Genomic DNA, 24,211 nt, shown 5'->3' on the forward strand with positions numbered 1-24,211 from the left:
CTCAATCGCCGTGCCCGCAGCGCTCTTGAGAAGCATTACACCTTCTGCCCAGTCGGGATCAAACCTCCAAGAACGCCAGTAACGCCCTCCAACACGCCGTCGACCGGATCAGTACCAATCTCAGAGAAACCAGCATAGCTACCATAGCTTTCAGTATATCCAGGATACTTCTCAAAGAGCTCCGAGTTGATCTTTTGCAACTGCGGGCAACCCTTGCCAGCAAGCAGCTGTGTGACCTTGTCGGTCAGAGGCGTCATGGCCTTCTTCACATCCGTGTACAGACTGCCAAGCACATCCGGAGCAGCAGCCTCAGCAATCTGCAGGGCGACACATAGCAGATTGTTGGGGTCAAGGAGGTTGGCGAAGTTCAGTACACCACCAGTGAGGTCGCCGATGTCGAGACCGGCGAACGTATTGACGCCATTCGTGTTGCCGCCGAATGACAAAAGACGAGGATCGTACTCGGCGTGCTGGAGGACATCGAGGAGGAAGTCGGGGATGGAGAACTCGTCGTTGATGGGTCGCTTGTACCAGTTGTCCGGGATACGCTCCCAGCCCTGCTTGACCTCAAAGTCTTGCGGGTTCTGGGACTCGTGGGTGTCAACACCGAAGAAGGTGGAGAATGTCTCCCTGGATAGGTAGCCTTCCGGGTACTCCTCAGAGTGATTGGCCATCATTCGCGGCGGGAATGAATAGCCTGCAGGAGAAACGAGGATGCCGGCAAATGGTGAGTAGAAGAAGTAAGGGTTTGACATCAGCGACTCTTCATATCGTTGTGCATGGAAGGGCGCCAGGGCAGTATATTGTTCTGGTGCAGGAGTGTTCTCCTTGAGTGCATAGTAGTAGTCGACGAAGCGGTCCTTGACATTATGGAAGTTGTTGCCGGTAAGGTAGAGATCGGCACGAGTCGGAGAAACGTCAGACTCGTACTTGTTGTGGGATCCGGAGAGACCACTGGGTGTGCCTAGCAAACCAACGCCGTTGAGGATGTTCTGTGAGTCCTTGCTTGGCCCGCCGATGCTGTAGCCTGGGCTCGTTGAGAGTGGGTTGCCATCGAACACAGTGCCATAGACGGCCAGGAATCCGCCCAGGTCGAGGCTCATGCCATATACCTCGTTGGTGGCTTTGATGATCGTCTGCATATCGGCGACACCTGAGTGGGGCAAGTAGCCATGATTCGCCAGAGCGTTGAGGCCGGGACATGGTCCACGCTGGTCTCCTGACTGAAAGTTGGGCGGTACGAACGCATATTCGCCATCAGTCCGGATATGTTGTTGCTCAGCGTTGAATGTGCTGCGCTTGAACTTGTTTGCTATCTTCGCGAAAGGACAGCTGGGGTCCGCAGCTGCCTCTGCTTCGCGCTTGGCGTAAGGGCATGCTGCAGGTTCAGCACTTCTCTTGGAGGCTTCGTTGTATGCCTTGAGTTGCTCTGCATCCATGCGAGGGAATGCTGACGCACAGGTAAGGAATGTGGTGGCCGCAAGGGCCAAAGACTGGTACTTCATGCTGAAAGAGTGACTGTGGTCGGAACCAAAAGAATGACGGGCTGGATTGGGGTGAGAAAGGCCTGGTTGATTGACACCAGGAGAAGGCGGCTTTGTACATTTAAATCGCCTTGGACAGTCCCATCGCTGATGCGGCTGATCTCGAAGCCAAACGACGGACTGCAAGCGTCAGGCCAATTTGCGGCATCTCCTAGTCTGCTGGAGGCAGCATCGCATGAGTCTGCCAGTCCTTGCTTGACCAGCTGATCACAAACATGTATGCTATGAGTGGTCCGGATGTTGGTCTGCTTGATGCGGCTCCAGGTGGAACCGTACGAGTAGCCTCCACTTGTGGTACATTTGCGGAAGCCGGCTACAATGATCGACACCTAGGAGATTAGCGATGCTCGATATGGGGAAGAAGCAAAAATGGAAGCCGGATTAGGTGGACTATCACAGTAGAAGTGCAAAGAGCAGCAAGGGCAGCATGAGCGGAACGCACGACGTCATCGCATCGAGTCGACTAAGATAGCGTTATCCACCTGCTTAATATCTCCGCTACAATCTCCCAGACGTCGGCTTTCAGTGTTTGACATCAAACGTTTAGACCTGTTCAGGCAGTCCCTTTGCGCCTTGTCGGAGGCATCTTGCACGTTTGGCGTAGACACAATCTCGTATTGTCGATCTTGAATGAGCTTCAGCCAGCTCGGACCGTATTTCCGACCATTCAAAAATATGCATTGAGCGTTGTGCGGTCCTAGTGACGGTGGATGCTGTGACGGTCCATTGCAGGGGCGCAGCTGATCATGACCAGGAAAGTCGTCTGATAGCTCGGCACACTAGGGTTCGACACTGCACAGCGGTCAGCCTTGGCTAAGTGGTCTGCAACCTGGAACCAGCCAGCACTCAACTGGCGCTGTGTTGAGCTGGTGCTCATTCACAGCTAAGAAGATGAGCTTGTCTCAAGTTGACATAACGTGGGTTGGAAATGAGGCCTAAGGCCTCGAACAGTGCATATTACTCGCCTACGCTATGGCTACTACTGTCCCGATTCCGGACGCTACGTTCCATTTCGTGGCATTGTGAAACTGACGACAACACCCTGACCGTTGGACTGATGACATCTTTGACTACCAACGCTAGAGGCAAGACTATGTCCAGTGGCACCGCATTTCCCCCACTCCTTCAGGACTGCAGACCAGCGAGAGTCTCTTCAGAGCTTCCACCACCTCCTGCACCATATTGTCAATCAGCCTGTCGCACAATTAGCATGTCAGCTCGTACCTGTGCGGTCTGCTCGTTGCTCTCACCAAGGGTGATCTGTTCCCATCAGCTTTGAACGTCTCGAAGGCCTTCTACAGATGTACTGTGCCAATGTTGGAGAGGAAGGAGTTGTTGTCTCCATCGACTCCCCTGTAAATCCGTCAGTAGATGTCCGCGCAGAATAGAAATCATAGCGGCTTCATTGGTTGGCTTGGACTCACGTGGCCTCGTTTCCGTTGCCGTTTCCATTCCCGTTGCCTTCCGCTCCACTACAGGGATGTCAGTGTAGACTTAAGAGGACTTTCGGAACTGAATCTCACGTTGCAGTGTTACCGCTGCCGGATCCGTTGCCAGAGCCGTCGGCAGAGGCGTCTGGGTTGCCAGCAGAGTTGCCGCTTCCAGAGCCATTTCCAGCAATGGGATTGCCATTTCCGTTTCCGTTGTCTGAGCTGTCAGTACGGACAGTCCGCGAGAAGACTCCGACTTACCCTTGTTGCCGCTCCCTGTGATACTGCCAAGGGCGTCTCCCAGACCACCAAGCTTGGAGAGGTCCCCCAAGCCAAGGTCTCCGAGACCTCGTTCCAGTTTGACTGGCGCAGCAACAGCGGCCGAGGCCAGAAGCAGAGAGATGACTACCTTGAATTGCATGGTGTTGTAATGAGTGACTGAAGTTAGGTGTGGGTGGTGCAAGAGTGAATGAGGGTCAATATCAGATGGAAGAATGAGAGACACAGGCACTCGGACTGCGCAGGATACTCGTCCATATATGTGGACCAGCTGAGTCCCGACCATGTCCAGGTAGGTCATCAAGCGAGTCGACGCGATCCGCAGCGAGACTCGCCTCTGCATGAATCTGCTCGCTTCACAATCTCCGTTTTAATCCACCTTCCTCAGGAACCTGGAAGCTAGGGAGAACAATGGAAGCGCACGACGCTGGCTGCCAGCCGGCTGGATCGGCGATGCTGTGTAGTGGTCCCATGACCGAGTCGACGGCTTGTGGTCGGAACTCGGAGGTGATGAAGACTTTGACCACGTACTTTGAGAACTATCAAACGTAGTGCCGTCCCCGCAATTGACAGATGTGCGATCGGATGAACGACTGTGGCTGCGGACAAGAGTTCCGGGAAGATCGCCAGGGGTTTTGGGCGCTAGCTTGGCGCAAGGGTGCCAAATCAGGCTGTGTCGCTCCAGGTTAAGATTGTTCCTGCAGATCATCGACTCTTCTTTCAACCTCCCTCCACAGACTCGGTTGGTCAACACCTTCTCGACCATGATGTATGCAGCATAGTCATTGTCGCACTACGATGCGTGATTCCGCACGAAGAAGAGCGGGTCCATCATCACGTCCTCCTTGGTTTGGTCAAGCTACAGGTAGGTTCCAGCGGCAAGGCTCATTTCCGAACGACAGGTGTGATCGGAGTCATGCAAGTACAGTGCCGGTCAAAAACCACCGTCAAGATTGGTACACGAGGCTCGTAGGGCATCGCTGGGCACGCGTCGAAGTCGCAGCAGTGAGAGGCACATTCATTCGCCGCATCAATATGCATCGAGTCGTAGCACCGGCTCGTTCTCAACACCTTTCCTGACCACAATACATTCCTTCTGGCTTCCGAGCCTGTCCATTCCTTTGTCATGGTCTCTATATATCTTCTTGCCCTTTGGGCGCTTCCACTTGTTTCCGCTGCTCCTTTGGATCTACTGGGTGGCCTAGGTAATGCACTAGAGAACACAGGCAACGGTGTCAACAATCTTGTTGACGAACCACTGGGACCGATATTGCCAATCGACCAGATTGTGAAGAACCCAGCGAATATCGTTGAGAATGTCAACAATCTCTTAGGCGATATAATCCCCAGCAGAGTGGACTCCGAATCTCAACTCGACGAAGTTCTGAACAACATCCGCCAGTCGGTACACGAAAGCGAGGAGATCTTCGCGACGTTCGCCGGTCTCTTTCAAGCAATCGTCCAAGCTTACACGCCAGACTCAATCCCGGATGCTCTTCAGCGTCTAGAGAAGCTCTTCGGCGACGGCAACGCTGGCGTCACTCTCGAAAATGTTGGCCTCGCCCTCCTCAACGGCCTCTCCGTTACCGACCTGACCCAGAATGTCCTCGCAAGCTATCTTCCAGGCATCAACTCTTTCAACAACACGAATCCCTCGATGCGTCAGCGCATCTACCCTCGCGCCTCCCCCAACGACCCCTCCTACACCATTCCGGAGTCCTCGCTCCGCTCCGCGCTGTACATCCCTCCCACCTTCACATACGGTCAGCCGCGCCATCCTCTTCGTGCCCGGCACTGGCGCCTTCGCGGGCGTCAACTTCGCTTCCAACCTCGGCAAGCTCCTCTCTTCAGACTACGACATCACCTACCTCAACATCCCAGGCGCCATGTACAACGACATCCAGCTGAACGCCGAATACATCGCCTACGCATCCCACTACCTCTCTGCGCTCACCTCCCGCACCGACGTCGCCATTATAGGCTGGTCTCAGGGCAATCTAGCCACACAATGGGTCTTCCAATACTGGCCCTCTACCCGAGCCCTAGTCACAGACTTCATCTCCGTCTCCCCGGACTTCCACGGCACCACGCTCGCCTACTTCCTCTCTCCCACCGTGCCCATTCCCACATCTGAAGGCCACGTCATCCCCAGTCCGCCCTCCATCTTCCAGCAGCAATACTCCTCCGACTTTATTCGCACTCTTCGCAATGGTGGCGGCGCTGCGCCATACGTTCCTAGTACCAGCATCTGGAGTATTACCGATGAGATTGTGCAGCCGCAGTACGATCCTGTTGCGTCGGCCGCGTACTTCACGCAGGAGTTGCCTGTGAGCGAATCGCAGACTTGCGCTGCTCACGAGAACCAGCGACCGGATGTGCCGTACTCAAACAATCAGATTCAGTCAATCTGTCAAGGTCAGCCCGCGGGAGGGTTCTACCCGCATGAGGGCGTCCTCTATGTAAGCCAACCCCTTCTTCGTAGCCGTCCTTCTCTCTTTTCCTCCTTCTTTCCGCCTCTAAGCATGTCCCACCAATTGACAAACTTCTCCTTTCGGCAAACAGAACCCCCTAACATACGCACTCACAATCGACGCACTCACCCACGACGGCCCCGGGCTCGTCTCCCGCCTCGAGAATCTCGAACCGATCTGTGCGGAAGTGGTGGCGCCGGGATTGAGTCTGGAGGATGTGCTTGCCACGGAGGGATTGATTCCGCTGGCAGCGATTAATCTGCTTTTGTATCCAGGGAAGATGCTGGAGGAGCCGGAGCTGATGCACTATGCGATGGGAGATGGTGTGTGTGAATGAAGGGTGGAAGGAAAGTAAAGAGATGATGATGGGGGCTTGCCGAGGCTTAATGAAACGGAATGGAGGCAGGGGGCGATGAATGTAATCGGCAGCCCGACGGAATGTTTGATGCGCAAATGCTTGTTCAACGTTTGTGTTGCTCGTCTGAGGCCTATCAGAGCGTATGTAGTCTATTTCCGACTAGAGGACTCTTGTTTGATGTGGCTTCCATAGCTGGCTCTGACTGTGGCACCTCAAAGGTCGTGCTCAAGTCAAAAGTTATCCTGGTCATTCGATTCTCGTCGACGTCCACGTTGACCGAGCACCCGTTAACGTCCGTATTATCAGGCAGCCTCCCGCTCAACTGTCCGGGTCATGTCCAATTGCCTGTTCAAGACGGTGAGGAAGTCCGCACTGCAGAAATAGATGAAGCCCTCGGCTTCAAAAGAGACCCATTCGAGAGTACCTCGCCCGAATCTCGCTGGTCGCTTGAGCTCCGTCGGGAATCCACAGAGCTCAACCTCTGGTGCAATGCCCTATCTGGTCTCTGTCCATGGCTCTCTGTTCTGTTCTGCCTCAGTCGACTGGTATGACCAGTACGAGCTCACTTGAGTGGCTCTCCAAGCTTGTCTTCAGTAACCGCACAATTTGGGGTAACGAACTCGGTGGCAAGAAAGGCCTCACCATTGCGGCTGATCACTTTCGCCTTGTGACCGGAGCGGTAGAATTTGCCCTTTTCGCCAACCTGAACGGACTCTGGAATCGGGTCGTAGCGAGTGATGATTTTGTCGAACTCGAGCAAATATCCAACCCCCCTTTCAACGTCATCAAAGCCCCAGTCGACGATCTTGGCCACAGCGGACGACTTCCCGGAGGTATCTTCCACTTTGAAGCTGAATCAAGTACCCTTATCGTACTTGACAGTGTACAGCTGGGTCTCTGGAACCACCATAACAGTGCCCTCGCCCAGGAAGTCCTTGTTTTCGACGGTGTATGCCCACTCCTTTTCGCCTGGAGTCATCTCGGTAACCTTAAAGGCCGTCATTCTGCCTGTGCCTTGAAGGCCAGTCTTGTAGACCTTGTCGCCGACGGCAAAACGTGGTCTGGAAGTAGGGCTGGAGCTCTCTTTGATCTCGACCTTGGTGCGCTTGGCTGGAGGAGTCATGATTGCGATTGACCTGCTTGTGAGTTGTCAGTATGACTCTCTGGTCGGCAGATGATGAGAATACTGACGAGGTGGCAAGGTGACGAGATATCGACTGTCGGTTTCAGGGGTTGTTGGCAATCGACGAGGTTCTCAAATCTGATTCACGAAGGACGAAGATCCAGTTTTTACGATGACCGCAAGCTCACATCTTACAGAAAGCCTGAGATTGACTGCTCAATTGAAGTAGCCGCTCGACCAGTGAAGTCATGGAGCCGTTGCTCAAATGACAACGTGCATTCACTCAAGGCTCCTACCAACGCAGAAATGATGATCAGGTCTTACGAGGGTGGTCATTCTTCCATTCCATACATGGGTCCAGGGATCCTGATAAACTAGCATGATATTGTGGCATATGATTTGAATGAGAATGTCATGCCATACAACATCTGCCCATCCACAACACGTTATCCACCCAGCATTGCAGGCATGTGAGTCGAAGCTGCGACGTCTCGTAGGCGTTGATTACCCAGCACTGGCACAGGCCGCCGTTCTTCGATCTGGAAACATCTCAGCCACGGTAGACAGGCCCGAGCTGGTCTGCCGTAGCCTTTACCGTTACATCACAGAACTCCGTCCCAAAATACAGCACACGTCTAGAAGCCCTGTCTCGATAGATCTTGGACGTTATCTTCCCAAGCACCTCGACTTCTCCGAGCCGGCCAACCTTGAGGACTTCCGTCGGCTTATCTCGGCGCTCGACGTCGCGAGTAAGACTCAGATCGTAGACGACCCTTCCGCCGACAAAGTGCCAATCGTCGATGCACGTGTAAGCAATGGTCTTGCCGTGACTTCCCACGATGTCCTCAATGAACTTGGTGCCGATCTCATGCTCAATCGTGAACAAATGACTTTCCTTGACGAACATTGTTGCTCCTTCAAACATGACGGCGTTGTTCTTGATGGGATAGCGCCACTCTGATCCTCCACCTATCACCTCATGGACTTCAAACAGCGTCTTTCTGGTCGCATCGGGTAAGCCAGAAACGTAGACCTTGTCACCAACGCTGAAATTTGCAGGGATCTCGGCGAATTCGGTCTTGACGCGCTTTGCAGGAGGAGTCGCGGACGCCATGCTTGGTTTGGCGTCGTAGGTATCGACGGAAGCGGAGCAGAGGAGCCGAGGTGAGAGTTATATCCAACTGAAACCAAAGTCAAAGAAGGCCGCTCAAACAGAGCAAGACACCGAGGTAATGAAATGACGAGCGAGGGCAGTGGTAGATGAAGCCAAAAAGAATAAAGAGGTGCGCATTTTGGCGGTGTGCGACCCCTGTCAGTCGTGAAACAAAACAATATATTTCGAATTTTTTGATTTCCTGCTCTAACCCTAAGTGGGCCAGAGAAGGTACCGGCCAGAGCGCCTTGAAAAGTACCGGCCAGAGGAGGTGCCTACCAGAAGCAAGCGTCAGACCCGTAACCGAAGAGGAAGAGGAAGTGTAGCACTGCGTTCGTGTGGACTTGATTCACTGACGAGGCTGGACAGACCAGGGGACTTTACAGTATCCTGTCCTCCGTGATCTCCGAGGTCGCTGCCAATACCAACGAGCCCGCTTCCATGGCTCAAGAACCAGCTCTCATCGTGCCTCAGCTGCTTCCGTAATCCCCTGCTGAGAGACCTCCACAAAGACTCCCTCTGCTTTACTTGTGTGTCCTCTCGAGATGATCTTCAGTGAAAGTGACCTTGCGAACATCGAATTCTGTGACGATGCGAGCATTACCGAGGTCCTTCTCGAGTTTCACGCTGGAGACATCTGCCGCAACTCTACCCAGACCGCTCACTTCAACAAAGCTAGAGGCCGAGTCGTAGCGGATGATGTTCTTGTCGAAGACAATATCGTAATGCACCTTGCCATCGACGAGATTCCAGTCGTTGACTGTCCCCACGGCGGATGAGCTCTCAGCAGTACCTTTAACCTCGAATTCCACCTGGCTGTTCTTGGGGTACTTGACGGTGTACAACTGGCTCTCCAAGACTATCATGAAAGCCTCCCCGCCCATGAAGTCGAATTTGATGGTGTATGTCCACAACCCAGTGTCTTCGCGTATTTTAGTGATCTCGAAGACCGTCGTTTTGCTTGTGCCGGATGTGTCGGTCTTGTAGACTTTGTCGCCAACGGCAAACTTTGGCTCCGTACGAGGCTCAGCAGTTGCTTCGACCTTGATACGCTTAGAGGCACGCTCTGATGTGGTTATAGCTTCTTTGGAGCGGCGCAAAGCCTGGTGCGGGCCTGTCATGGCGGCATGTGGTGTAGTAGTGCTAGGTTTGAAGAGCTCTATCCCGGAGTTATCTTGCTTCTCAGCTTGACGAGTTGGGGTACGAGTGTTCGTTCCAGACTGCGACACTGAATGTTCTTTGTTAGCCTGGATCTGGACGTGAGTGAAAAGTGAAGGGCTACGGTCGATGCAGTATGAAGGCAGTACACGACAAAGGCATCACGGCGGACTCTGAGATCTTTATCCTCAAGTTCGCTCCCAGTCCAGTGTTGAGAGGAATACTCACAAGTGGCAGTGTATGCTTTCATCCACGTCACGACCACATCCTTGATAGCAGCCTTGTCGCAGCTGCAGGAACATAGGAATTTGGTACTCCAGGTCCCATGCTGGAGAAGTTTTTGCCAAACCATATCCCAAATGTGTCGTCCTTTGCCCTCATTGCGAAGCCAAGGGTTAGCACGCTCGACGTCATTCTTTGCCGTGACATAGGCCTCGCATAGGTTGTTATACTCGGCCGTGGTTATCCGGAATACGATGTTTATGCCGTCGATGGCTGAATAGACTGATGTGACATCCGCTAGACTCAAGTCATAGAGATAGTGACGATAAGCAGGTATGTTGCGTTGCGTTCTATCGACGAATCGAACACCATCTTTGGATTTTGGATGAGGGCGGACGTGAATAGTGCATGTCGAATCGAATGGCGTGCGGTGGATTGTGATCCTCCTCATCTTGTTAGGGAGGCCTTCGTTATGCAGAGAAGGGACGAGAACATCTTCAAAGCAACAGCAGTTTTGTCGTGCTCGTTTTTGGGAAGTTGCAGACTTGTGCGGCTTGGCAGATGAAGCTCAAGGAGGAAGGAGCAAGTGACAGTTCTCGTGGCTGAGCCCTTTCAGCATCGAAACAAACGAAATGAACAGACCACGACCCGCTTTCATCTGCTCTTCAGCTGCTCCAGTACCTCTCATTGAGACCCCTCTCAACGGCATCAATCTGCAACGCCACCAGCGCACTAAACTGCCTCACCAACAGGAAACTTCCAGTCATATACCATAAACCCTTCTGCCCGGTCGGCCGCCACCACCCAACCCGTTCACTCTCCTCATCCAGCCCGCCGAAGTCCTTCTTCCCTCCATCCTTGGAAACGCCTCCACTAACCCTGTCCAACGTCTCCTCCCCCAGCAAGTCCCTCACGTATGTCCAACACCGCTCGTACCCGGTGGCAAGGATTACGACATCCGCTTGAATCACTCTGCCATCAGCAAGCACAACCCCCCGCTCATCAATATCCTCCACCCCACCATCACAACTCGCCACCTTGATCGCGCCCTCTACAAGATGCCGCCACGCGCCCTGATCGATATAGAAATGTCCACCCTTGATGAACTGGTGGTCGATCATCCCTTCACCCGTCTCACCCCGTTTGAGACGCATGCCTCTGGCAGCGAGCTTATCCAGCGTGTCTTTCTCTTCAGCACACATTTGCATCGTCTGGCCGATAGACATGGTTCGTAGGACTGGGAAGGGGAAGGAATGGCTCAACAGGTCTGCTTCAGCCGTCGACAGACCAGATGGAGAGCTCGAGTCCCACATCCCCGTGAGGTGTCTCTCCATTGAAGGCCGCGAGACAGCGAAGATGGCGCCGCGCTGGATCATGGTTATGCTCCCGACGGGACCATTGGCGGCAAAGTCCTCGGCGATGTCGTGTGCGGAGGTGCCTGCGCCGATGATGGCGATCTTTTTGTTGGCGAGGTCGTGGATTGTGGTGGCAGACTTGTGGTACTTGGCGTGGTAGATCTGGCCTTTGAAGGAGGACTGGGATGGGAAGGCAGGAGTGATTGGGTTTGTACTGAACATGCCCGTACAGAGGACGAGATGGCGGCAAGTCAGGGCTTTGGGCTTGGTATGCTGCTGTGAAAGGCAACCGTAACCGAGTGACAGCGTGTATTTCTTGTTGGCGTCGTCAAAGTCCACGTGCGTGACTTCGGTCCCGAGTCGCAGATTCAGCTCCATGATGCGCGCGTAGCCTTCCTGCCAATTGGTGATCTTCTCCTGGTTCAGCCACTTCGGGTAGTCCTCTGGAAATCTGAGGAAAGGATAGTGGTCGGTGTAGGTGGGCGTGTGCGATGTGATGGTCTTGTATCTGGCCCGCCATGAATCGCCGATGCGGGTTTGCTTATCGATGATGAGGTAGGTTATGCCGCGATTCTTGAGGTGTGCGGCGAGGGCGAGGCCGCTTTGGCCGGCGCCGATGATGATTACTTGGTAGTCCGGTTCGTGCTTTGTATGGTCACCGTTGTCGTTGGCATCGGTGTGGTGTGTAGCAGAGGAATTGTTGGTGGTACCATTCATGCCAGGAGGCACCGGCTCTTTGAGCGCACTCGCAGCGATGCCATTGACGTTAATGTCCCAGTCAGGGTGACCCTCTTCATGCAGCCTTTGAAGCTGTGTGAGGACTAGCCATGCCTTCCACTGATCCTTAGCCACATTGACGAGATGCAGGATCCCCTCCCCTACACCATACTTCGCTATGAATGTGAAGCCTGTCTGAATCCAAACGAGTCCTCCGTTGTCCAGAAGCACAGGCTTCAGACCGCCCGACTTCATCGGTTGAAGCCGTGTCAGGCCGTGATCGGACGCTGAGAGGTACTTGCGAAGATCGACGAGGCCATGTGCTGCTCTTGTGTCCCACGAAAGAGCAATTTGGTCGCGCCACCAGCACTCGTCTAGGAAGAGAGCATCCAGGTTGGCAAAGTAGTTTGCGTCGAAAGCTTTTTGGAGTCGTTTTAGCCAGAGGGAGGCGACCTCGTTGGCATCGACGTCTGTCTTATCGAGACCATCGGCCAAGGTTAAAGGAGGAATCGAAGCCATGGGTGGCGCATGTGGTTCCATCTTGGGCACTTTGTGGGAAGTCATGAACCAACGCATCGTTCACGTAGTCTTGGACGGCTCAGCACTCGCCTTATATACGCCCACGTACCTCCGGACGGCGGTGGATTGACCTGATCTGCCATCGTCAGGCCTCGTGTGCGCTCATGTGAAAGTCACTCGCAGATTAGTATACACGACGGAACGGGACAACGGCTAATCAGCACCGTCGTACATTGGCTCTGGGCTAATAGAGCACGACAGCACTCCATCTGCGCAAAGCCGGGGGAGTTCGATGTGAGGTTGTGGTGGTCCAAGTGGAATACCAGCGGTCGGGTCAGGTTCTTAGGATCAATCAAAGTGGATCTGCTGGGTTGCTTACATAATTCAAACGAGCTGTCGGGCGACGGTGTTATTGTGGTGATTGCACGCCTCAGTGGCAACGAGTACTTGCTAAGAGCTCAACGTCCATAGCGTGTGCTGTCTGGCGCTTTTTATTACACGCCGGGACACCCGCAGCTCGCATATAGGGCCGAAAGCAGTCTCATATTAGTGGATCGGATTCCGTATGCTTGAGGCTGCCTGACCAACTAGACGAAGCGCGACATCATCAGAACCCATCGCTTGCATCGCCGCGGACGAGCGTGTCCCAGAGAAACCACAGCTTGCGTCGCAGAGTGAAGAATGTACCTACCTAGGTAGGTAGAGAAGGAGCAGCGAGGTCAACGCACTTCAAATAAAGTCAGATTTCCAGCCACAACCTTGGAAGCTGTGGCTGTGTTTCAACTCGTGTACGACCACTTCCCTGATCAAAAGCCAAGAGACAACTTCTCGTACAAACGCATCGAGATGCGAATGGTGGTACCTGTTACAAGTCGAAGCTGCCAGAGTGACTAGCGCCTCCCAGTGTAGTAAGCCAAAAGATGCACACGCCGAGAACATAGACAGTGGAGAACCAGCACAACTATATTTGCATTTTCAGTATCGTCAACCGGTCTGTTGACAACTCCGCATTACATGCTACAGTTTCTTCCCGGAGACTGTTCAAGAGTCTGTCAACAGCGCAGGACCATCGAGCCTGACCCGGCGTCTTCCGTTATTTGCTTCCAGCATGGCTCCAGATCCAGCTGCCCCTCACCCTGCACTCCGCCTGCGGCGCGACCAGCATAGGGTTCGCTTCACTCACCTCCCAAGACTCGCTCGCTACCTTCGGGGTGCCGCCATAGTGCCCACCCACCGAAGGCCAGCAATCCCCACAGTCATTTTCCCACGCTACCTATCAACGCACACCGATGAGCCTCGTCCCCCGACCCAGCGCCTTCCCTTACTCGCCTGTGGCGCTGCTTCCGGCCTCTCGGCCTCCAGCCTAATGCTCGCTTCGCTCGCTGAGGCGGTGTGGATGTGGTGGCCCTTCGGGGCCACCACCTCATCACCTCACCACCTCCCCCGCCCACCGTCCCCACACTGCCTCTCAAATGCCGTCCCTAGTGATAGCCCAACTGAATCGGCTGCGCAAAAGGCACCTCGTCCCCAATCCAGAAGAACGAATTCCCAATATTATCCTTCGCCATAACATCGCCCGAGACATCCGTCTTCTTACCCGGCGCAAACGTATTCTGCGGGAATCCCAAATCAAACGCCTTTCCCGTCGCCATATCAATCTCATCCATATCCTGCCTCGACATCCTCACATTCAGCGCCTCCAAATTGCTCTTCAGCTGCTCCAGCTTCCTCCCACCCAGCACAGGAAACACATACGGCGTCTTGTGCAGCGTGTACGCTATCGCAACGTTCTGTAGACTCGTCTCCTTGCGCCGCGCAATCTCCTCGAGTTTGTCCACCACGAGTTGCTGCTCGTCCGTGATCGGCGCCCAGCTCTTACGGTCGTCATCCGTCGCTGCCTCTCGCTGCTCCCTTGTCTTGAATAGCCCCTGTCCCAGTACTCCCCACGGCGCAATCGCCATGCCATCCGCGCGAGCCAACGGGATGATGTCTCTCTCAAAGTCTCTGTGTGCCGCACTCCACCTCCCCTGGTACACGACAAACTGCCGCAGATGATGTGCCTTGGCGTACTCATTCGCTTTGGCCACGATCCACCCAGGCGTGTCCGAAATGCCCAAGTACAGCACCTTCCCCTGCGCCACTACATCATTCAAGGCATGCATTACTTCAGGAATGTTGGCAGACGAGTCCCACCAGTGCACGTACAAGATGTCCACGAACGATGTTTGCAATTTTGCCAAAGACGAGTCTAGGGAGTGTTTGAGATTCTTCGCGTTCAAGCCCCCGAAATTGCTCTGAATGATCTTGCGACCCTCGTGGATGCGGAAGCCGGTGCCATATTTCGTGGCAATGACCATCTCATCGCGATTGCCACGGGCGGCCATCCAGTTGCCCAAGATGGTCTCGGATTCTGTGGCTTGGTAGTTGACGGCTGTGTCGATGAAATTGCCGCCCTGGCTGTAGAAGTAGTCGAGGATTTCGAAGGAGGTTTGCTCGTTGCACTCGCCGAGCCAGTCCTTCCATGCGGTGCCGAAGTTCATTGCGCCGAGGCAGATCGAGCTGACTTTGATGCCTGCCGCTGGTGCTAGTTGGCGATGGTAGCCTAAGAGGGTAGCAGGCTGAGATAGGGGTTGGAAAGGTGCCATTATCGTATTGTGGAATCTGTGTCTGGGGATACGGCTGCTTCGGTACTGCTGATCTGTAGTTCTGCTGAGCTGTGCTGCTTGTCTGATGGTGGATTTCAACAAGCTGGTGGTCGAAGTCGATCAGGTGAAGTGCTTGGGACTTTTTAAGTATCGAGAGTCCTGCACCACAGCGTCGCTGCAAGCCTTGTTCGGGAATGGATCACATCTTGGGTGGTCACTTCGCTATGCACGTCGTCCGTGGTCGTGCTGCCTGTCATGCTTATTTCCGAGATGCGTAACTTGAATGTATGCGTGAGTGGCACAGTGCACTGAGATGGCAACGCGGCATCTACATAGGCGAAAGCGTTCGTGCGCGTTGGTGCGTGAAGGAGCTATACACCGTAAATCCGAGAAGACGCGGAAGTGGGAAGAAAGAGTGTTGTCGATGATTGCGCACCTTGGAAGAACGTTCGCAATTCTCCAGGGCTGGTGATCATGATGCGTTTTGGGCAACCACTTGAGCAGTGACTACAGCAGGTGAGCGGATCTTGGCGGCTCGCTCAACTCGTCCGTGGACGTCCGTGATTTTCTGTCTACGGTCGCACTTTTGCTATACGCCCAGCTCATCACTTCTGCTATTCATCTCTTCACCCCAACATGTCAACATCAAGACCAATCGCCCGCATGAACAGATTAACATTGCTCAGCCTCACACTTGATAGTTCTGCCGGCAACGCCTTGCTCTGCGAAACCGTCTCCATGACTCGATCCTTAACACCCAACACCAAGCGCTGCTGCTGTTCTGGACTTGCGCCAGTACCCAACGCGGCCAGGAATTGCCAAATATACATGTCTTCACCGCTGTTGACGGGACCAGGGAAGAGGTGAGCAAGATATGGCTCAAGCATGTCGAAGAAGCGATCGTAGAGCATGCCTAGCTGCTGCTTCTCTTGCTCGTTGACATCTGTTGCTTTCACCAGCTCAGCTCGACTGAGTAGCATGGTCAAGACGCCTAGTCCGACTTTCGTCTGCACCACAGTGGCGATTTGGGTATGCTCCATGACCAATTGCAGAAGGCCGGAGACGATATTGATGGGCGCTTCGGCAACATATTGGAGCAGGCAAGGCATGACGGTATGCATGAACAGCTCGATCTCTTCACGCATAGCGGCTGAAGGTTGGGATTCGCCTGCGGGGATCAGCCCGTTCCTGATGACGTCGAGCTGATCCAAATGGACAGTAATCATCGTAAGAACCGTGACGCGTTGTTCCTGGTCAATCAGGCGGAAAACACGAGGAATCGCCTTCTTGCCCTTGGGGTGTGATAGCATGGCGATGAATGGGTGCATTTCCGACGCGCCGGGAACGATCGGGTCAAGGACTCTGAGGTCGTGCCACATCTTGTCGATCCAAGACCTGAACTCGTCTCGCCATTCAGCTGTTGATGAGTCCTCCTCGGAGTCTTGTGATGGTGGCGGTAGCTTTCTCTCAAGATCTTCGAGCTTCATCAGATCAGTGTACACAGCCTCGATGTTTCGGAGGATCGTCTTGCGATCGCTCCGGCTCAAAGGTTTGCTCGGTGCTCGAGTGTCTGTACTTTCCTGGCGCTTGATGTTGAGAAGTGGCTTTGGCGTTTTGGCGTTGCTGAATGAGATCTTGCCGAGACTGCCTTCAATGATGAGCTGCTTGTTCTTGGGCTTCGCTTTGGCGGCCTCCACGGCTCGTTGTACTTGCTGCTGCATGCGCTGCATGTGGTTGTCTCCTGTGATCTGGTTGCGCCTATTGTTGTTGGTCCGATTGCCGGTCTGAAAGAGATATGTCTGAGCAAAGTGGCCGAGTGGTTGACCGGGATGTTGTCGGGGAGCTCCTCGGATCTGACTGTACACTTGGTAATAAAAGTCTTCCGCAATGACAGCTTCCTGACTCTGATCATTGGGGTTACTAGTAGCACTGACCAGCTGCTGGAGCTGGATCCTGGTGATGAAGTTCTTGTCTTGTGGAGACATTAAGCCGTTGCCTTTCGAGAGTAAGAAGATCTTGTGGTTTCTCTTTGCGCGCTTGGCATCATCCTCAAGATACGCCTTCCGTTGTTCCTCGGACAGGTCCATGAGCTGCTGAGGGTGAGTGATGATTGGCTGTGCAGAATCAGTGGGAGGCGGTCTTTCGAGGCTTGGTTGAGGTGAATGACGTGGGCGGTTCGGGTTTTGCAAAATCTGGAGTGGCGGCTGAGATTTGGCTTGTGATGGCTGAGATGGCATCCTTTGGTGACTCGGGGCAGTAGGGTGTGGTAGTGGTGGAGGACCCTGCTGGTACTGAGAACCTGGATGTGGAGGAGGTGGCCCATGCTGATAATGAGAACCTGGAGGCGGATGCATCGGGAGAGATCGTGGAGGGCCATGTAACATGTGAGGTGGTGGTGGGTGCATGTGCGGCGGTTGCTGGTGATGGAAAGCGTATGGATCTTGTTGATGGAATGACGGAGGAGGCTGTTGTGCCTGAGCTCTCATCTGAGCCTCAACCTCCTCCAGGCTCATCATCTTCCTGGCAGAGCCATCTCGAGCGGTACTAATCGGGGCGTTGGGAGCAGCAGGTGCTGGTTGTGTCCTTGAGCTCCACCCGCCCGACTTTGCCTGAATATCGGGTATGTAGCCGGGGTCCTCATACTTCTCGTAGCCTGTGCGTTTAGGCTTTGTGGACCTTGTCGATGCAGCTTGATACTGGGTGGGCTGTTGGAGGTTGTAGCGGACACTTTCTTCGCCAATCGCCGTAGAGACTTGAGCTGTCTGGCCAGAGAAGTCGAAATCCCTTCCAACATTTTGACCACCACCGAAAGTGTCATCATTCATATCATCGCCGGTTTCCTGCAGCTGATCACCGAGTCCATCGTAGGTATCCTCGAAATTGAGTCTGACTGAGTATTAATAAATTGTATGACCAACAGGTGGAGGTTCGCACTCTTCTTCCTCTTGACCTTGCAGTGTCTGAAGTTTCCTTGCCTGAGCGATACCGGCGAACGGGTCGTTGGTCTCGAAGAAGCCTTTGTCGCCGCCTGACTTCTCCTTCGGAAGGCTGGCGTCAAAGCCGAAGAAGCTCATCGTGGGTGGAAGGAAGAGTGTTGAGGGGATGGCTTACAAGCGGCCTGTCATGCTCTGGTTTGTTCTGAGTTGGCAACAGCGCGATGCGCCACGAAGCAAGACAGAAGGAGCAAATTGAAGAGCGCGTGAGATTGGAACCAAATCAAAAGACGGTCGGACACACCTTGAACGCAGAGGGGTGACTTCAAAATATTGCATGGATTGAGCACACAGTGACGACGTGACGATATTGTCCAGGCGTGGCAGCTTTGCCGAACGCTCGAGCCACAGCTTCAAGTTCTCCGGGCGTTTCAGACCAAGCGATTGCTGTGGCGCATCACCTAAGATGCCAGCTCGAGTAACCCCGGACGCTGGAAATGGCCCCTGAAACGATATTTCTTATCGCTATGCGATCAATGCATGTGGCTTTGCCCTCGATATATCATTTCTACGGCATCGCACTATAATACGTCTCATTAATCATGATGCAGAACGGCTTGTGACCAGCGGCAATCCCAGAGTCGTTGTAGTCATGCCAACAGCATTGTGCGAAGTGAGACAGTAGTACAGGGTTTCCGCGCGGACTGAGTGGCAGAGCAACGCGACGTACGAACCTTGGTTCTTATCAAAAGCTTCAATATTGACAGGGGAAAATAGTATGGATTCGTTGACGTGTTCCTAAATTGACTTCGTGCAAGAAAGTCGTCGCAATCACTCCTCTTGTTGTCCTCAAGTCCAAGCCGTGCCTCCTTTCTCAATAACGCATGCATCTTTCTTTGTGTGAACATTTGTGATACCTGAGTGACCGTCACCTGTATTCGTACTCTACCTAAACCACCACAGGCACACACGACGTTCTCTCGACGCCCTTACTTCATTCCAATCGACCACATCCGGCCTCCCTTCAGGCTGGGCACCTCATGTCGATCTATCCATAATTCCGCATGCCTCTTGAGAACTTCGACGAGAAGCATCCGGCGCGTATCTCAAATACGCCAGACACACCTCCTTCGTTTCACTCGCGATCACACTCCGAGACTGAAATCGATTACACCTCGCGACGAACCATGGCGGCAGGCTCCGGCAAATACGTTCGCTATATTCTATTCGCCGTCGTTTCCCTCGTCATATTGTATTTTATTTCCACGTCATCATTACCGACATACACACCGCCCATACCGCGGCCAGGCGCCGTCGGTCTGGGGGTCCACGAAGAGGAGAAACAACAGACCGCTCCAGAACCATCAATACCGTCTAGTGAACCAGAAAAAGCGGCCAAGGCCGAGAGCGCAAAGGTTGAGCCGACGAATGCGCTGACTACGCCATTCGACAAGAGCGATCGACTCCTGCTCTCGCCTCCTGCAGCCGGAGAAAGAGTCAATGCCACCTTTGTCACACTAGCACGGAATTCGGATCTGTGGGAGATCGCACGATCGATCCGTCAGGTCGAGGACAGGTTCAACCGCAACTACAATTACGACTGGGTCTTCCTCAACGACAAACCCTTCGAGCAAGAGTTCATTAACATAACGACATCTCTGGTGTCCGGCAAGACACACTATGGCGAGATCCCGAAAGACCACTGGTCCTTCCCCGAATGGATCGACGAGAAGAAGGCCGCCGCAGTGCGAGAAGACATGCGCCAGCGCAAGATCATCTACGGTGACAGCATTTCATACCGACATATGTGCCGGTTTGAGTCCGGTTTCTTCTTCCGCCACCCGCTTATGATGAACTACGAATACTATTGGCGTGTCGAACCATCCGTTGAGTTGTTCTGCGATGTCCATTACGACCCTTTTCGCTTCATGAAGGACAACAAGAAGAAATACAGCTTCGTCCTCAGCCTGTACGAGTACGTCGAGACCATCCCCACCTTGTGGGAGTCGACCAAGAAATACATCAAGAAGCATCCCGAGCATATCTCCAAGGACAACTCCATGAAGTTCCTGTCCGATGACGGCGGTGACACCTACAACAAATGCCACTTCGTGAGCATATCCCTTCCAATGCGGTTCAATTTCAGGCTAACAATGATTTCACAGTGGTCAAATTTCGAGATCGGCTCACTGGAATGGCTTCGAAGCAAAGCCTACATCGACTACTTCGAGTCTCTCGACAAGGACGGCGGCTTCTTCTACGAGCGTTGGGGCGACGCACCAGTCCACTCCATCGCCGCAGCCTGACTCTCAACAAGGACGAGATCCACTTCTTTAACGACATCGCCTACTACCACGTCCCCTTCACGCACTGTCCTACCGGCGACGACCTCCGCCTGAAGTTACGATGTCACTGTAATCCAAAGGACAACTTCGACTGGAAAGGGTATAGTTGCACCAGCCGCTTCTTTGATCTGAATGGGATGGCGAAGCCGGAGGGGTGGAGTGAGCAGAGCCACTGACTAGCCGACTTGAGGTCTGGCTTTGATTGGCAGCTGTTCTGGCGATGGATGTTTATCTCCTTCGCTGTATCTTCTTCCCTGGTCATGGTAATTTTGGGAACGCCGTATACCCGGCGTCGGCTCATCGCCTGGATGGACCGGCTGGCTTCCTGGCATGAAGAGGGGACGAAGGACGAATATGGCGATGCTGGCGGGCGGCGAAAGCCACTGGGCGGGCTCGCGAAACATTGAGCGTTAACCAGGGATCCGTGGAAGTTCCGAGACTTGGGCAACGAAGACCGCTTCGCTAGTGTGACTACTGGCGACGACCATCTGCCGTGCTCGCAACCGCCGCTCGGCTGATACGGCTGGGATCATGCCGCCGTAGCATGTCACAGCCAGCAGTAGGTGGTCGAGGATGAGGTAGACAGGAAATAGTTCCCAAATGGTGGGACTCGCATGTCATGAACATGGCAGCTATGCATGAGAAGGCGCAACTCGAGGACAACGCATCATGTACACATAGAATGATCAAAATGGAAGGCAAACATCACTGGCACCAGCAACTTGCCTTCTCTTTGTGCGTCGAAGTTGCCTTGTTTCACCGTAGCCAATCATGTGACTTGAGACTTCGAACTCCACTCGACTCCGCGTTGCTGCATCTTCACAAAACGACGGACTGGAAGAGCACCATGTAGAGTCCGCCTGAACAAATAATTCATTTCTTACCAGAGGATCACAGTCAAAAAAGATTTAGAGACACCACAACTTGCAGCATTGGTAGAATTTCAACCTTTTCCTTCGCTTGCTCTGAGAATTGACGAGCTTCATTGTCGGCTCTACCCCACGTCACTGCCAATTCGAATGTGACTGAGTTGTACTTGCCTCGTTGCGACAAATTTTCTACACAGAGCCCGCCCTGGATTACAGACGCGAACACTTAGCACTTTCGCGATCCGCTCTCTACATTTGGGCTGCCTCATCTTGACAGAGTCCGCCCCAGGCAGGATCACACGACCTGCTTTCACAGCATCCTTGGTGCCGATGTGGTCTACACACAACTCACCGCGGTCATGACAGGCAGATACTCGGTCGACGACTTGCTGAGACTACGAGCGTCGCCTTTGATCGAGAAGCCGGCGAACATAGCAGAAATCCAGGCCACAATCAACACACCAGCCGCTCAAGAGACTACTAAGCGCTTTCCTGCGCGGCCTACGAAACTCGACGATGTTCTGTCACCAACAGAGGCCTTCCAAAAGCGTCCATTCGATGCTACTTCGAGGAAGTCCGCTACAGGTCAGTACTAAGTCTTCCTACGTTCATGCAAGCCACTAACACAAATCAGACCCCGAACGCATAGTCCTCGGCCCACCACGAAGATCATTCGCCTCATCGACTGTTCGCACAAATGGAAAAGACGGCGAGGATAGCTCACGCGAGAAAGACACACAGTACGAGAAGCTGAAGAGTAGTGATCGCTTCAGGCACGCTCGAGATCAGGATCCTAACGACAAAAATCTACGACGCCGGACTGATGACCATGATGAACGACCACGAAAACCAAAATGGGCAACAGAAGACGGCGATGACACGCGACGCGATTCACGGCCGAGCAAGAAATTTGAGCAGACATGGTCTAGATGGGATCGCTCGACTCATGAGAATGCCAAAGACGGTGACAATGAGTGGCAACGTGGTGGCGGTAGGGGTTGGCAACAACGTGATCGAGAGCCTCAGAACGATTATCAGCCGGAGTGGCTCGATGGTGACGACGATGGCGCTGACGATAATCCCATGGGCAAGACACAAGCCGACTTCGAGCTCTGGATAAAGAGGCAGAAGGCCAAAGATCTAGGGATCGAGCTGCAAGACGAGCCGCCTCCAGAGCCCGCCCCAGCACCCGAACAATCCATAAAAAAGGCACCTCAGTTCTACGATGGGGAGGACGCTACGATGGACAAATTCTTCGCACGCGCGACTGAGAAAGCTGCCGATAGTACCGCACCAAAACCTGCAGCCAAGAGCAGATTCTTTGGCGCGGCTCCAATCAACACTCAACCGTCAGCGGCAACAAATCCCACAAATCCTACACCTACACCGCAGCAGGCGTCCGCCCCAGCCCTGAAGCCCGTCTCGGCAGGTCCAAATCCTGTCCAACAAATGTTCGGACTCTCAATTCGCGAGAAAATGTCACCATCTCCAGCTGCAATCGCCGCTGCAGGACCCAAAAGTGCTGGCGCTGTCGATGCCGACGCTGCTGGATTCGCTCGTATTATGGACATGTTGGGTGCGAGGAAGACCAACGGCTCGTCATCGTCACAGGGCCCGCCCCAGCCGACTCAGCCAGCTCAACCTCAGTCGCCACAGCAGCCCACTACTCAGAGTCGCGAGAATCGAGGCCGTGTTCCGCTGTATGCTCGCGACTCTCAATCGAGAGCAGAGACGCCTCAGGACAATTCCTCACCATTACTTGCACTTCTGAATGGACAGGGCCCGCCTCGCCAGCAAGATACTCCGCAACGTCGCTCGACCGCCCACGAACGCTTCGATGCTTCAAGGTCGCCCTTGGAGCCTGTACACGGCCGTAGCGTCAGCACAAAGGATCAGTCGCTGCTCAATCTTCTCAAGCAGGCCGACCAGGCACCAAAGCCCACCCCAGACCCCGAAATGCATCCTCATAGAGCTTCCGACTACAACAATCGAATGGCCATGGCTCGAAATGAGATACCACCTGGTCTAGACATGCATCGTGGCTATCCTCAAGCCCCTCCGGAAGAACACACCCGCTTTCGATACCCTGACGACGAGCGCAGCCGTGCGATGTATGATGATTACGTTGCGGATCGAATCCTCGGAGCGAGCTCGAAGAATGGACAGAGTCACGGTCATGGGTTACCGCCGACTTTACCTCTCGGGCGGCCTCCGGGCTTCGATTCGGGGCGTATGCCTCCTCCAGGCTACGGCCCACAGATGTCACAGCAGCCACGGCCACAACAGCAGCATAACATGCAACAAGGAGGAGGACGACCACAGGGTCCGCCTGGTCTGTCCAATCCAGGACGACCTAACATTCCGCCTGGATATGGATTGCCGCCACAACAATCACTCGATCCAAGATCACAACCGCAAAACGGCCATCCACCGGGCGGGCCCCAGCGCAAGTACACTGGCAGTGATGCGAGCCTACCGCCGATGATGGGTGCACCGCCTCCCGGATTCCATGGTCATAATGGCAACGGACCACAGGGGCCGCCCGGGCTGATGGGCATGCTTGGCGGTGCTGCTCAACAGCAGCAACAACGAGCCAGCTATCCAGCACCAGGTATGCATGGAGCGCCAGACCATCAGGGTCCGCCAGGTAGGCAGTTCATGGATATGTACGGTAGCGGAGACATGCCACCTTTGTCCGGGCCTGCATCCAATGGTCCTGGATCTGGGCCTACGCCCCGCCAGACAGGTGTTAGAGGTGGTGCGCCGGGATATCGCTAGGGATTCGTCGTGGCAGAGACTGCGAAGTTGAGTGTGTGTGGGGCGCGGGCAGACTCTATGTCGCTCTCAGGCGGACGTGGTGGTTTTGTGATAGTCACGATGTACTAAGGTAGCTGTACTATCTATGACTGTCGCTCCTATGATTCTAGCAGTCTGGTGACAGACTTGTGTACGTGATTGCTATGCGGAGGTGGGTGGCTCTCGGAAGCTCGCCCCCTGCAGCGTACTACCTACCCTAAGTGTCGTTGAGCGAGGAAGGCACGAACCACCATTGTTTATGAGGGGACGGTGGGTGGGGGAGGTGGTGGGGAG

At 54.0% G+C, this 24,211-nt stretch overlaps 10 protein-coding genes across 10 annotated transcripts; 3 read left to right on the top strand and 7 right to left on the bottom strand.

The window, feature by feature from the left end:
- Positions 1-35: 35 nt before the first annotated feature.
- Positions 36-1,505, bottom strand: AB675_4726 (Aromatic peroxygenase; the record flags this gene model as incomplete). Its single annotated transcript, XM_018144885.1, has 1 exon — positions 36-1,505. One exon carries the CDS (start codon positions 1,503-1,505, stop codon positions 36-38), a length of 1,470 nt encoding a protein of 489 aa, XP_017999166.1.
- A 2,874-nt stretch (positions 1,506-4,379) lies between these two features.
- AB675_4728 (Lipase B) lies at positions 4,380-6,061 on the top strand (the record flags this gene model as incomplete). The annotated part of the gene is made up of 3 exons (XM_018144886.1): positions 4,380-4,969; positions 5,022-5,712; positions 5,816-6,061. The coding sequence occupies 3 exons, from the start codon at positions 4,380-4,382 to the stop codon at positions 6,059-6,061; spliced, it is 1,527 nt and encodes a 508-aa protein (XP_017998984.1).
- Positions 6,062-6,644: 583 nt separating this feature from the next.
- Positions 6,645-7,205, bottom strand: AB675_4729 (uncharacterized protein; the record flags this gene model as incomplete). Its single annotated transcript, XM_018144887.1, has 2 exons — positions 6,645-6,933; positions 6,958-7,205. The coding sequence occupies 2 exons, from the start codon at positions 7,203-7,205 to the stop codon at positions 6,645-6,647; spliced, it is 537 nt and encodes a 178-aa protein (XP_017999163.1).
- Positions 7,206-7,755: 550 nt separating this feature from the next.
- Positions 7,756-8,319, bottom strand: AB675_4730 (uncharacterized protein; the record flags this gene model as incomplete). The annotated part of the gene is made up of 1 exon (XM_018144889.1): positions 7,756-8,319. One exon carries the CDS (start codon positions 8,317-8,319, stop codon positions 7,756-7,758), a length of 564 nt encoding a protein of 187 aa, XP_017999054.1.
- Positions 8,320-8,882: 563 nt separating this feature from the next.
- On the bottom strand, positions 8,883-10,189 carry AB675_4731 (uncharacterized protein; the record flags this gene model as incomplete). The annotated part of the gene is made up of 2 exons (XM_018144890.1): positions 8,883-9,586; positions 9,745-10,189. 2 exons carry the CDS (start codon positions 10,187-10,189, stop codon positions 8,883-8,885), a joined length of 1,149 nt encoding a protein of 382 aa, XP_017999007.1.
- A 214-nt stretch (positions 10,190-10,403) lies between these two features.
- On the bottom strand, positions 10,404-12,350 carry AB675_4732 (putative indole-3-pyruvate monooxygenase YUCCA4; the record flags this gene model as incomplete). Its single annotated transcript, XM_018144891.1, has 1 exon — positions 10,404-12,350. The coding sequence occupies one exon, from the start codon at positions 12,348-12,350 to the stop codon at positions 10,404-10,406; it is 1,947 nt and encodes a 648-aa protein (XP_017998977.1).
- A 1,460-nt stretch (positions 12,351-13,810) lies between these two features.
- AB675_4733 (Norsolorinic acid A) lies at positions 13,811-14,974 on the bottom strand (the record flags this gene model as incomplete). Its single annotated transcript, XM_018144892.1, has 1 exon — positions 13,811-14,974. One exon carries the CDS (start codon positions 14,972-14,974, stop codon positions 13,811-13,813), a length of 1,164 nt encoding a protein of 387 aa, XP_017998939.1.
- Positions 14,975-15,600: 626 nt separating this feature from the next.
- Positions 15,601-18,048, bottom strand: AB675_4734 (DNA topoisomerase 2-associated protein pat1; the record flags this gene model as incomplete). Its single annotated transcript, XM_018144893.1, has 2 exons — positions 15,601-17,860; positions 17,909-18,048. The coding sequence occupies 2 exons, from the start codon at positions 18,046-18,048 to the stop codon at positions 15,601-15,603; spliced, it is 2,400 nt and encodes a 799-aa protein (XP_017998908.1).
- Positions 18,049-18,971: 923 nt separating this feature from the next.
- AB675_4735 (Alpha-1,2 mannosyltransferase KTR1) lies at positions 18,972-20,213 on the top strand (the record flags this gene model as incomplete). Its single annotated transcript, XM_018144894.1, has 2 exons — positions 18,972-20,018; positions 20,073-20,213. The coding sequence occupies 2 exons, from the start codon at positions 18,972-18,974 to the stop codon at positions 20,211-20,213; spliced, it is 1,188 nt and encodes a 395-aa protein (XP_017999153.1).
- A 1,267-nt stretch (positions 20,214-21,480) lies between these two features.
- On the top strand, positions 21,481-23,899 carry AB675_4736 (uncharacterized protein; the record flags this gene model as incomplete). Its single annotated transcript, XM_018144895.1, has 2 exons — positions 21,481-21,706; positions 21,756-23,899. 2 exons carry the CDS (start codon positions 21,481-21,483, stop codon positions 23,897-23,899), a joined length of 2,370 nt encoding a protein of 789 aa, XP_017999128.1.
- Positions 23,900-24,211: the final 312 nt, after the last annotated feature.

Source organism: Cyphellophora attinorum (assembly GCF_001299255.1).
Source record: "Cyphellophora attinorum strain CBS 131958 chromosome Unknown Contig16, whole genome shotgun sequence".
Classification (NCBI taxonomy): domain Eukaryota; kingdom Fungi; phylum Ascomycota; class Eurotiomycetes; order Chaetothyriales; family Cyphellophoraceae; genus Cyphellophora; species Cyphellophora attinorum.